The 14,263-nt window shown below is 41.3% G+C and overlaps 1 protein-coding gene across 1 annotated transcript; it reads left to right on the top strand.

Moving 5' to 3' along the window:
• Positions 1-6,753: 6,753 nt before the first annotated feature.
• Positions 6,754-10,490, top strand: LOC123733108 (C-type lectin domain family 4 member E-like). Its single transcript, XM_045712468.1, has 5 exons — positions 6,754-7,125; positions 9,291-9,545; positions 9,666-9,808; positions 9,940-10,043; positions 10,210-10,490. Exons 1-5 carry the CDS (start codon positions 6,984-6,986, stop codon positions 10,337-10,339), a joined length of 774 nt encoding a protein of 257 aa, XP_045568424.1. The 5' UTR covers positions 6,754-6,983; the 3' UTR covers positions 10,340-10,490.
• The last annotated feature ends 3,773 nt before the right edge of the window (positions 10,491-14,263 follow it).

Genomic DNA, 14,263 nt, shown 5'->3' on the forward strand with positions numbered 1-14,263 from the left:
TTGGGGAGATCTAAAATCGAAAATACTATGTAAATAATCCATTACCTTTGATTCTCTTCATCAGATGTCACTTCCAGGTATCACAGGTCCATAACGAATGTAGTTTTGTTCAAAAAAGCTCATCATTTATGTCCAAAAATCTCCGTCTCGTTAGCACATGATGTAAGCCAGCCGGACTTCTCGTCATGAACGAGGGGAAAAAATATATTTCCGTTCATTCAAACATGTCAAACGTTGTATAGCATAAATCATTAGGGCCTTTTTTAACCAGAACATGAATAATATTCAAGGTGGACGAATGCATACTCTTTTATAACGTATTGGAACGAGGGTACCCAACATGAAGTAGCGCCAGGTGTCTAATGGGACATCACCGTTCCATGGCTCTTGTTCGGTCAGATCTCCCTCCAGAAGACTCAAAACACTTTGTAAAGGCTGGTGACATCTAGTGGAAGCAATAGGAAGTGCCAAAATATTCCTAAACCCCTGTGTTTTTCAATGGGATAGGTTTAAAGTCAATACAACACATCAGGTATCCACTTCCTGTCAGAAAATGTCTCAGGGTTTTGCCTGCCAAATGAGTTCTGTTATACTCACAGACACCATTCAAACAGTTTTGGAAACTTTAGAGTGTTTTCTATCCATATATAATAAGTATATGCATATTCTAGTTACTGGGTAGGATTAGTAACCAGATTAAATCGGGTACATTTTTTTTATCCAGACGTGCAAATGCTGCCCCCTAGACCCAACAGGTTAACGTCTATGGGCTTGCGTCCCACCTACTCAACAGCCAGTGTAATCCCGTGGCGCGATATTCAAATACCTTAGAAATGCTATTACTTCAATTTCTCAAACATATGACTATTTTACAGCATTTTAAAGACAAGACTCTCGTTAATCTAACCACACTGTCCGATTTCAAAAAGGCTTTACAACGAAAGCAAAACATTAGATTATGTCAGCAGAGTACCCAGCCAGAAATAATCAGACACCCATTTTTCAAGCTAGCATATAATGTCACAAAAACACAGAAGACAGCTAAATGCAGCACTAACCTTTGATGATCTTCATCAGATGACACACCTAGGACATTATGTTATACAATACATGCATGTTTTGTTCAATCAAGTTCATATTTATATAAAAAACCAGCTTTTTACATTAGCATGTGACGTTCAGAACTAGCATACCCCACGCAAACTTCCGGTGAATTTACAAAAAATTTACTAAATTACTCACGATAAACGTTCACAAAAAGCATAACAATTATTTTAAGAATTATAGATACAGAACTCCTCTATGCACTCGATATGTCCGATTTTAAAATAGCTTTTCGGTGAAAGCACATTTTGCAATATTCTCAGTAGATAGCCCGGCATCACACTGCTAGCTGCTAGCTAGCTAGTCATCACCGTTAGCTAGCCAACTTCTACCGACTAGCAGAAACTATTACATTACAACGCAACGACTTGATTAGTGTGGTGTTAGTGTTAGTTAGCCAGCTACATAGTTGTCCGTGCTGTCTCTGTATCTAAGATAATTGTGTAGTTTGAGTTTGAGTATTATCGAGGTGTGCTAGCCAGCCGCGACGCGGCGCCAGACTTACTCAACACACCTAGTCATCATTAACCCACTGCCAGCTAGCCATCCGTTACCGACTAGCAGCGCTGTAGTTACTAATACTAAACAACGGAACGATTAGACTAGTGCAGTGTTACCTAGCTAGCTACCTAGTTGTCTTTGTCATAACTTGATAATTGTTAATTGATAATTGTTAGCTAGCCAGCCATCGAGGTTAGCTAGCCAGCTATTTCCGTCCCCCGCGACGCCATTTTTCCTAACCTAGCCAACTATTACCGACGAGCAGCATTGTTGAAACTAAATACACTACAAGGAACGTCTTGATTAGTGTTATGTTAGCTAGCTAGCTACAAAGTTGCTTTGTATCATGACAAGGTGTAGTACTGAAACTACCGAGGTTACCTAGCCAGCTACACGTTCAAAGTCAACAACGCAGCCACTGCTAGCTAGCCTACTCCACCAGCCAGCAGTACTGTATCATCTTAGTCAATAACATTTTTGCAACGTAAGCTTAACTTCCTGAACATTCGAGACGTGTAGTCCACTTGTCACTCCAATCTCATTTGCATTAGCGTAGCCTCTTCTGTAGCTTGTCTACTATGTGTCTGCCTATCCCTGTTCTCTCTCCTCTGCACAGGCCATACAAACGCTCCACACCGCGTGGCCGCTGCCACTCTAACCTGGTGGTCCCAGCGCGCACGACCCACGTGGAGTTCCAGGTCTCCGGCAGCCTCTGGAACTGCCGGTCTGCGGCCAACAAGGCTGAGTTCATCTCAGCCTATGCTACCCACCAGTCCCTAGACTTCCTGGCGCTGACGGAAACATGGATCACCACAGATAACACTGCTACTCCTACTGCTCTCTCCTCGTCTGACTACGTGTTCTCGCATACCCCTAGAGCATCGAGCCAGCGGGGTGGTGGCACTGGAATCCTCATCTCTCCCAAGTGGACATTCTCTCTTTCTCCCCTGACCCATCTGTCTATCTCCTCATTTGAATTCCATGCTGTCACAGTTACCAGCCCTTTCAAGCTTAACATCCTTATCATTTATCGCCCTCCAGGTTCCCTTGGAGAGTTCATCAATGAGCTTGACGCCTTGATAAGTTCCTTTCCTGAGGATGGCTCACCTCTCACAGTTCTGGGTGACTTTAACCTCCCCACGTCTACCTTCGACTCATTCCTCTCTGCCTCCTTCTTTCCACTCCTCTCCTCTTTCGACCTCACCCTCTCACCTTCCCCCCCTACTCACAAGGCAGGCAATACGCTTGACCTCATCTTTACTAGATGCTGTTCTTCCACTAATCTCATTGCAACTCCCCTCCAAGTCTCCGACCACTACCTTGTATCCTTTTCCCTCTCGCTCTCATCCAACACTTCTCACTCTCCCCCTACTCGGATGGTATTGCGCCGTCCCAACCTTCGCTCTCTCTCTCCCGCTACTCTCTCCTCTTCCATCCTATCATCTCTTCCCTCTGCTCAAACCTTCTCCAACCTATCTCCTGATTCTGCCTCCTCAACCCTCCTCTCCTCCCTCTCTGCATCCTTTGATCTCCTCTGTCCCCTATCCTCCAGGCCGGCTCGGTCCTCCCCTCCTGCTCCGTGGCTCGACGACTCACTGCGAGCTCACAGAACAGGGCTCCGGGCAGCCGAGCGGAAATGGAGGAAAACTCGCCTCCCTGCGGACCTGGCATCCTTTCACTCCCTCCTCTCTACATTTTCCTCTTCTGTCTCTGCTGCTAAAGCCACTTTCTACCACTCTAAACTCCAAGCATCTGCCTCTAACCCTAGGAAGCTCTTTGCTACCTTCTCCTCCCTCCTGAATCCTCCTCCCCTCCCCCCTCCTCCCTCTCTGCGGATGACTTCGTCAACCATTTTGAAAAGAAGGTTGACGACATCCGATCCTCGTTTGCTAAGTCAAACGACACTGCTGGTCCTGCTCACACTGCCCTACCCTGTGCTTTGACCTCTTTCTCCCTCTCTCTCCAGATGAAATCTCGCGTCTTGTGACGGCCGGCCGCCCAACAACCTGCCCACTTGACCCTATCCCTCCTCTCTTCTCCAGACCATTTCCGGAGACCTTCTCCCCTACCTCACCTCGCTCATCAACGCATCCTTGACCGCTGGCTACGTCCCTTCCGTCTTCAAGAGAGCGAGAGTTGCACCCCTTCTGAAAAAACCTACACTCGACCCCTCCGATGTCAACAACTACAGGCCAGTATCCCTTCTTTCCTTTCTCTCCAAAACTCTTGAACGCGCCGTGCTTGGCCAGCTCTCTTGCTATCTCTCTCAGAATGACCTTCTTGATCCTAATCAGTCAGGTTTCAAGACTGGGCATTCAACTGAGACTGCTCTTCTCTGTGTCACGGAGGCTCTCCGCACTGCTAAAGCTAACTCTCTCTCCTCTGCTCTCATCCTTCTAGACCTATCTGCTGCCTTTGATACCGTGAACCATCAGATCCTCCTCTCCACCCTCTCCGAGCTGGGCATCTCTGGCACCGCGCACGCTTGGATTGCGTCCTACCTGACAGGTCGCTCCTACCAGGTGGCGTGGCGAGAATCTGTCTCCGCACCACGTGCTCTCACCACTGGTGTCCCCCAGGGCTCTGTTCTTGGCCCACTCCTATTCTCGCTATACACCAAGTCACGTCGCTCTGTCATATCCTCACATGGTCTCTCATATCATTGCTATGCAGATGACACACAATTAATCTTCTCCTTTCCCCCTTCTGACAACCAGGTGGCGAATCGCATCTCTGCATGTCTGGCAGACATATCAGTGTGGATGACGGATCACCACCTCAAGCTGAACCTCGGCAAGACGGAGCTGCTCTTCCTCCCGGGGAAGGACTGCCCGTTCCATGATCTCGCCATCACGGTTGACAACTCCCTTGTGTCCTCCTCCCAGAGTGCTAAGAGCCTTGGCGTGACCCTGGACAACACCCTGTCGTTCTCCACCAACATCAAGGCGGTGACCCGATCCTGTAGGTTCATGCTCTACAACATTCGCAGAGTACGACCCTGCCTCACACAGGAAGCGGCGCAGGTCCTAATCCAGGCACTTGTCATCTCCCGTCTGGATTACTGCAACTCGCTGTTGGCTGGGCTCCCTGCCTGTGCCATTAAACCCCTACAACTCATCCAGAACGCCGCAGCCCGTCTGGTGTTCAACCTTCCCAAGTTCTCTCACGTCACCCCGCTCCTCCGCTCTCTCCACTGGCTTCCAGTCGAAGCTCGCATCCGCTACAAGACCATGGTGCTTGCCTACGGAGCTGTTAGGGGAACGGCACCTCCGTACCTTCAGGCTCTGATCAGGCCCTACACCCAAACAAGGGCACTCCGTTCATCCACCTCTGGCCTGCTCGCCTCCCTACCTCTGAGGAAGCACAGTTCCCGCTCAGCCCAGTCAAAACTGTTCGCTGCTCTGGCACCCCAATGGTGGAACAAGCTCCCTCACGACGCCAGGACAGCGGAGTCAATCACCACCTTCCGGAGACACCTGAAACCCCACCTCTTCAAGGAATACCTGGGTTAGGATAAGGTAATCCTTCTAACCCCCCCTTAAAAGATTTAGATGCACTATTGTAAAGTGGTTGTTCCACTGGATATTATAGGTGAATGCACCAATTTGTAAGTCGCTCTGGATAAGAGCGTCTGCTAAATGACTAAAATGTAAAATGTAAAATGTAGCTATTTAGACACCCAGCAAGTTTAGCACTCACCAGCTGGGTACTCTGCTGACATAATCTAATATTTTGCTTTCGCTGTAAAGCCTTTTAGAAATCGGACAGTGTGGTTAGATAAAGGAGAGTCTTGTCTTTAAAATGCTGTAAAATAGTCATATGTTTGAAAAATTGAAGTTTTTGTATTTTTGAGGAATTTGTAATTCGCGCAACGCTTATCATTGGATATTGGAGCAGGTGTTCCGCTAGCGGAACGTCTAGATGTAAGAGGTTAAATCGGGTACGTTTTTTATCCGGCCGTGTAAATACTGCCCCCTACCCCCAACAGGTTAACACTGAGCACATGTGACAGACGTGACAGAGTCTGGAGACGCCGTGGAGAACGTTCTGCTGCCTGCAACATCCTCCAGCATGACCGGTTTGGCGGTGGTCATTGTGTGGGGTGGCATTTCTTTGGGGGCCGCACAGCTCTCCATGTGCTCGCCAGAGGTAGCCTGACTGCCATTAGGTACCGAAATGAGATCCTCAGACCCCTTGTGAGACCATATGCTGGTGCGGTTGGCCCTGGGTTCCTCCTAATGCAAGACAATGCTAGACCTCATGTGGCTGGAGTGTGTCAGCAGTTCCTGCAAGAGGAAGGCATTGATGCTATGGACTGGCCCGCCCGTTCCCCAGACCTGAATCCAATTGAGCACCTCTGGGACATCATGTCTCGCTCCATCCACCAACGCCACGTTGCACCACAGACTGTCCAGGAGTTGGCGGATGCTTTAGTCCAGGTCTGGGAGGAGATCCCTCAGGAGACCATCCGCCACCTCATCAGGAGCATGTCCAGGCATTGTAGGGAGGTCATACAGGCACGTGGAGGCCACACACACTACTGAGCCTCATTTTGACTTGTTTTAAGGACATTACATCAAAGTTGGATCAGCCTGTAGTGTGTTTTTCCACTTTAATTTTGAGTGTGACTCCAAATCCAGACCTCCATGGGTTGATAAATTGGATTTCAATCAATTATTTTTGTGTGATTTTATTGTCAGCACATTCAACTATGTAAAGAAAAAAGTATTTCATAAGATTATTTCATTCATTAAGATCTAGGATGTGTTATTTTAGTGTTCCCTTTATTTTTTTGAGCAGTGTATAATCAAACTAAGGATGGTGGGAGTCATATCATGTATTATATTATCACACTAAGGCTGGTGGGAGTCATATCATGTATTATATTATCACACTAAGGATGGTGGGAGTCATATCATGTATTATATTATCACACTAAGGATGGTGGGAGTCATATCATGTATTATATTATCACACTAAGGCTGGTGGGAGTCATATCATGTATTATATTATCACACTAAGGATGGTGGGAGTCATATCATGTATTATATTATCACACTAAGGCTGGTGGGAGTCATATCATGTATTATATTATCACACTAAGGCTGGTGGGAGTCATCATGTATTATATTATCTAACTAAGACTGGTGGGAGTCATATCATGTATTATATTATCAATCTAAGGCTGTTGGGAGTCACGTAGTGGCCAGGGTTGTGCTAATTTCACAATTTCCCCTTCACTGTGGTTGGTTGATAGAGTTTCACTACCTAAAGTCACACAGACGCAGGACTTTGCAGGGAGAAGACACAGCTATAGACGTATATTAGAGTTGAGGTTAGAAGTAGAAGTTACTGTATTTCACCACAAGTGTGTTAAGATGTCAGAGGGAGTCTATGAAAACTCAGATGGATTTGAATACGATGAGCCTGATGCAATGAAAAACACAGAGATTGATGGCCAATTATATTCCAATGTAAGAGCCTTCAAGCCCAGTTCAAGAGATGGAGTTGTTGCTTCAGGTAAGATTACACACACACACACACACACACACACACACACACACACACACACACACACACACACACACACACACACACACACACACACACACACACACACACACGCACACACACGCACACACACGCACACTAAACAGGTGAGATTACCATGTAGTAATATGGCTTTGTTCTGGACGACTGTGGAATCACACTCTCCTTAGCCGATGTGAGTAAGACCTTTAGACAGGTCAACATTCACAAGGCCGCAGGGCCAGACGGATTACCAGGAATTGTACTCTGAGCATGTGCTGACCAACTTGCATGTGTCTTCACTTACATTTTCAACCTCTCCCTGTTTGAGTCTGTAATACCAACATATTTTAACCTCTCTGGGCTAGGTGGCACCAAATCGTCCCACCTACGTAACAGCCAGTGCAATCCCATGGCGCGTTATTCAAAAACCTTAGAAATGCAAAACCTTAAATTTTTCAAACATATGACTATTTTACACCATTTTAAATATAAGACTCTCGTTAATCTAACCACACTGTCCGATTTCAAAAAGGCTTTAAAACGAAAGCAAAACATTAGATTATGTCAGCAGAGTACCCAGCCAGAAATAATCAGACACCAATTTTTCAAGCTAGCATATAATGTCACATAAACCCAAACCACAGCTAAATGTAGCACTAACCTTTGATGATCTTCATCAGATGACAACCCTAGGACATTATGTTATACAATACATCATGTTTTGTTCAATCAAGTTCATATTTATATCAAAAACCAGCTTTTTACATTAGCATGTGACTAGCCTGTGACTAGCATTCCCACCGAACACTGCCGGTGAATTTACTAAATTACTCACGATAAACGTTCACAAAAAGCATAACAATTATTTTAAGAATTATAGATACAGAACTCCTCTATGCACTCGATATGTCCGATTTTAAAATAGCTTTTCGGTGAAAGCACATTTTGCAATATTCTCAGTAGATAGCCCGGCATCACAGGGCTAGCTATTTAGACACCCAGCAAGTTTAGCACTCATCAAAGTCAGATTTACTATAAGAAAAATTGTATTACCTTTGCTGTCTTCGTCAGAATGTACTCCCAGGACTTCTACTTCAATAACAAATGTTGGTTTGGTCCAAAATAATCCATCGTTATATCCAAACAGCGACGTTTTGTTCCTGTGTTCAAGACACTATCCGAAAGGGTAAATAAGGGTTACGAGCATGGCGCAATTCGTGACCAAAAAATTCTAAATATTCCATTACCGTACTTCGAAGCATGTCAACCGCTGTTTAAAATCCATTTGTATGCCATTTTTCTCGTAGAAAAGCGATAATATTCCGACAGGGAATCTCCTTTTCGGCAAACAGAGGAAAAAATCCCAAAGGCGGGGGCGGTCGGGGTCACGCGCATAAGCCAGTGTCTCTTGATCGGCCACTTGAGAAAGGCGATAATGTGTTTCAGCCTGGGGCTGGAATGACGACATTCTGTTTTTTCCCGGGCTCTGAGAGCCTATGGAAGACGTGGGAAGTGTCACGTTAGAGCAGAGATCCTTAGTAAATGATAGAGATGGAAAAGAAGTTCAACAAATGGTCAGCGTCCCACCTAGCCCATAGAGGTTAACAACACAATAAAGGTGACAACAGCTACAGTTCTGCAGGCTATAAACGCAGTGCAAAAACAATCACCCACAACCCCAAAGAAAAACACACACACCTATATAGGACTTCCAATCAAAGGCAACTCAACACACCTGCCTTCAATTGGAAGTCCCAATCAACAACACAAACATCCCCATACACAAAACTGCCACGTCCTGACCCCAAAACTAAAACAATAGCTCCATCTGCTGGTCAGGACGTGACAGGAAGAGACCCTCTGGAGTTGCTGCAGTGTGTCTGGGGTGTGTTCTCCTACTGACTGGGATCATATGCCTGTCTGTCTACTGTAAGTTTAGTATTTTGTCACTGAGACTTAAGTAGCATACTTAATCATCCTTAATCATACTTAATCATACTTAATCATCCTTAATCAACCTTAATCATACTTAATCATCCTTAATTATCCTTAATCATACTTAATCATCCTTAATCATCCTTAATTATAGTTAATCATCCTTAATCATCAATGGTGTGGTAGTTACATGTTTGATTAACTTTTCCCTTTTACAGATGGAGTCATTGGTCATCACGACTCAACAGAGAGAGACCAGCTACAGACCAGTTACAGCCTTCTGACTAAAGAGAGAGACCAGCTACAGACCAGTTACAACAAGCTGACTAAAGAGAGAGACCAGCTACAGACCAGTTACAGCCTTCTGACTAAAGAGAGAGACCAGCTACAGACCAGCAGTAACACCCTGACTAAAGAGAGAGACCAGCAACAGAAAGAGAAAAATTATCTCATGAGAAAGTTCTCTAATCTGAGTGAGTTTACCAAATAAATGATCATAACATCACATATCTAATATCCAGTCAACTTGTGTTTGTATTCTAAAATAATAGGTGCAGAATAATAAGATGGAAATTCATGTTTTTGTCTTGTAGAACAAACCTGCCCTAAAGACTGGAAGAAGTTTGAATCCAGTTGGTACTTCCTGTCTACTGAGACTAAAACCCGGGGGGAGAGCAAAGATGACTGTCTGGAGAGAGGAGCAGACCTGGTGATCATCAACAGTGATAAGGAACAGGTGAGAGAGAAAGAGAGAGAGATATGGCGGGGGGGTTATGATCAAACATCCCTTGGTCAGTAATGTATCTTCCAGTATTTAACACATGTAGTCTATAGTAGTTGACAATATCAGCTCTTTCTCACCAACAGGAGTTTCTCTTCAACCCCAACAAGGGTTTCTGGATTGGTCTGACTGACACTGTTACTGAGGGGACCTGGAAATGGGTGGACGGCAACCCACTGACCACCCCAAAGTAAGAGACTACTGCTCTAACAACTCTGACCACCGTTTAGGGGTAGGACTGATTCTGTGTGTTTTTCATACTCTAGATTCTTAGAGAGTATCCAGTCTAGCTCTGTATTGTTCATACTCTAGGTTCTGAGAGAGTGGTCAGTCTAACTGTGTTGTTTCTACTGCAGGTACTGGGGGAGTGGACAGCCTAATGGTGGTGGAGTGGAGAACTGTGTGTTGTTAACTCACAGTTCATCAGACCAAGGACATGGCAGGACTATCCGTGTTCATTTAACCGTTCCTGGATCTGTGAGATAGTTCTTTCTCACTTTTAGTTATGATGTTGATTGTCATGCTGAAAGTCATGATACCAGCTACAGGGCCTTCAGAAAGTATTCACTGCCTAGACCTTTTCCACATTTTGTTGTTTACACGCTGAATTTTTAAATCGATTAAATTGAGATTTTACTGTCACTGTCCTACACACAATAACTCATAATGTCAAAGTGGAAATATGTTTTTATTTTCTTTTTTACAAATGAATAAAAGATTTAAATCTGAAATGTCTTGAGTCAGAAAGTATTCAACCCCTTTGTTATGGCAAGCCTAAACACGTTCAGGAGTAAAATGTGCTTCCCTTGACACATAATAGGTTGCATAGACATAATAGGTTGCATAGTACAGTATAAAATAGAAAGGAGGACCAAGGCACTCTTCATATAATTGATTAAAATGCCTTTATTTGTATGGCATGTTCAATAGAAACAAGGTTTTAAAAATCTGACGCGTTTCGGCTGCATGGCCTTCGTCAGGGAGTACAAAGAAATAATACAATGTCCTCCTTTGAACAGCTTTTCCAATTAGCCCTAATTTGAAGAGGGAGTGGTTAAAATTGATTGGACACACCTAGTAAGCAATACTATACACATTACAAAGTGAAATACTGTAGCTATGTTATCAAAAAAAATACAACTCCAAGCTAGAAGTATCAGAACACTTAGAAAGGTAGTTCTAACCTTAAACATGACTGGGAGAAGTGTGAAGAATAAGAAAGCAATATATTCCATAGTACACTAGAACACAGCCAAACATGAACAACAATAGTCTAAACATAGCTGAGGGCAATTGAGCAAAATGACCACTAGATGATAGCAAATGGACCTATCACAACCCTACAGGAATGGTGAGAAATCCATATCTTCATTTAAACCAGGGTATTTAGTGGCTTGTAATTTGTAAATCCAAAAACTTTCCCTTTGGTTTAACTGTTTAAGACGGTCCCCTTTTCTAATAGAGGCCGGAACATGATCAATACCCACAGCTTGTAGGGAGGCAGGGTTGCCATGGTGTAGTCTTCATTGCCTACCCGTATAGCGTACTTGTGTTCCGCTAAGAGGTCTTGAAGGCGTCTCTAGGTGTGTCCAATTCATTGTGTAACCACTCCCTCTTCAAATTAGGGCTAATTGGAAAAGCTGTTCAAAAGAAGTCATTGTATTATTCTTTGTACTCCCTGACGAAGGCCATGCAGCCGAAACGCGTAGGATTTTTTTAAACTTTGTTTCTATTGAACATAACATACAGATAAAGGCATTTAAATGAATTATATGAAGAGTGCCTTTGTCCTCCTTTGTTTTTAATAAATAACATTAATGTGTTCAGTCCAACATGACATGTTGTTGTGGTATATAATAAATCATATTAATGTGTACAGTCCAACATGAAATGTTGTTGTGGTATTCTCCAATAATAAATCATATTAATGTGTACAGTCCAACATGTAATGTTGTTGTGGTATATAATAAATCATATTAATGTGTTCAGTCCAACATGTAATGTTGTTGTGGTATATAATAAATCATATTAATGTGTTCAGTCCAACATGTAATGTTGTTGTGGTATATAATAAATCATATTAATGTGTACAGTCCAACATGAAATGTTGTTGTGGTATAAAATAAATCATATTAATGTGTACAGTCCAACATGTAATGTTGTTGTGGTATATAATAAATCATATTAATGTGTACAGTCCAACATGAAATGTTGTTGTGGTATATAATAAATCATATTAATGTGTACAGTCCAACATGTAATGTTGTTGTGGTATATAATAAATCATATTAATGTGTACAGTCCAACATGTAATGTTGTTGTGGTATTCTCCAATAATAAATCATATTAATGTGTACAGTCCAACATGTAATGTTGTTGTGGTATATAATAAATCATATTAATGTGTTCAGTCCAACATGTAATGTTGTTGTGGTATATAATAAATCATATTAATGTGTTCTGTCCAACATGAAATGTTGTTGTGGTATATAATAATTCATATTAATGTCTTCAGTCCAACATGTAATGTTGTTGTGGTATATAATAAATCATATTAATGTGTACAGTCCAACATGTAATGTTGTTGTGGTATATAATAAATCATATTAATGTGTACAGTCCAACATGAAATGTTGTTGTGGTATATAATACATCATATTAATGTGTACAGTCCAACATGTAATGTTGTTGTGGTATATAATAAATCATATTAATGTGTTCAGTCCAACATGTAATGTTGTTGTGGTATATAATAAATCATATTAATGTGTTCAGTCCAACATGTAATGTTGTTGTGGTATATAATAAATCATATGTGTACAGTCCAACATGTAATGTTGTTGTGGTATATAATAAATCATATTAATGTGTACAGTCCAACATGAAATGTTGTTGTGGTATATAATAAATCATATTAATGTGTACAGTCCAACATGTAATGTTGTTGTGGTATATAATAAATCATATGTGTTCAGTCCAACATGAAATGTTGTTGTGGTATATAATAAATCATATTAATGTGTACAGTCCAACATGACATGTTGTTGTGGTATATAATAAATAACATTAATTTGTTCAGTCCAACATGTAATGTTGTTGTGGTATATAATAAATCATATTAATGTGTACAGTCCAACATGAAATGTTGTTGTGGTATATAATAAATCATATTAATGTGTTCAGTCCAACATGAAATGTTGTTGTGGTATATAATAAATCATATTAATGTGTTCAGTCCAACATGTAATGTTGTTGTGGTATATAATAAATCATATTAATGTGTACAGTCCAACATGAAATGTTGTTGTGGTATATAATAAATCATATTAATGTGTACAGTCCAACATGAAATGTTGTTGTGGTATATAATACATCATATTAATGTGTACAGTCCAACATGTAATGTTGTTGTGGTATATAATAAATCATATTAATGTGTTCAGTCCAACATGAAATGTTGTTGTGGTATATAATAAATCATATTAATGTGTACAGTCCAACATGTAATGTTGTTGTGGTATATAATAAATCATATTAATGTGTTCAGTCCAACATGTAATGTTGTTGTGGTATATAATAAATCATATTAATGTGTTCAGTCCAACATGTAATGTTGTTGTGGTATATAATAAATCATATTAATGTGTTCAGTCCAACATGTAATGTTGTTGTGGTATATAATAAATCATATTAATGTGTTCAGTCCAACATGTAATGTTGTTGTGGTATATAATAAATCATATGTGTACAGTCCAACATGAAATGTTGTTGTGGTATATAATAAATCATATTAATGTGTTCAGTCCAACATGTAATGTTGTTGTGGTATATAATAAATAACATTAATGTGTACAGTCCAACATGTAATGTTGTTGTGGTATATAATAAATCATATTAATGTGTTCAGTCCAACATGTAATGTTGTTGTGGTATTCTCCAATAATAAATCATATTAATGTGTACAGTCCAACATGAAATGTTGTTGTGGTATATAATAAATCATATTAATGTGTTCAGTCCAACATGTAATGTTGTTGTGGTATATAATAAATCATATTAATGTGCACAGTCCAACATGACATGTTGTTGTGGTATATAATAAATCATATTAATGTGTACAGTCCAACATGACATGTTGTTGTGGTATATAATAAATCATATTAATGTGTTCAGTCCAACATGACATGTTGTTGTGGTATATAATAAATCATATTAATGTGTACAGTCCAACATGTAATGTTGTTGTGGTATATAATAAATCATATTAATGTGTTCAGTCCAACATGAAATGTTGTTGTGGTATATAATAAATCATATTAATGTGTACAGTCCAACATGAAATGTTGTTGTGGTATATAATAAATCATATTAATGTGTTCAGTCCAACATGTAATGTTGTTGTGGTATATA

This window comes from Salmo salar, unplaced genomic scaffold, assembly GCF_905237065.1.
Source record: "Salmo salar unplaced genomic scaffold, Ssal_v3.1, whole genome shotgun sequence".
NCBI lineage: Eukaryota > Metazoa > Chordata > Actinopteri > Salmoniformes > Salmonidae > Salmo > Salmo salar.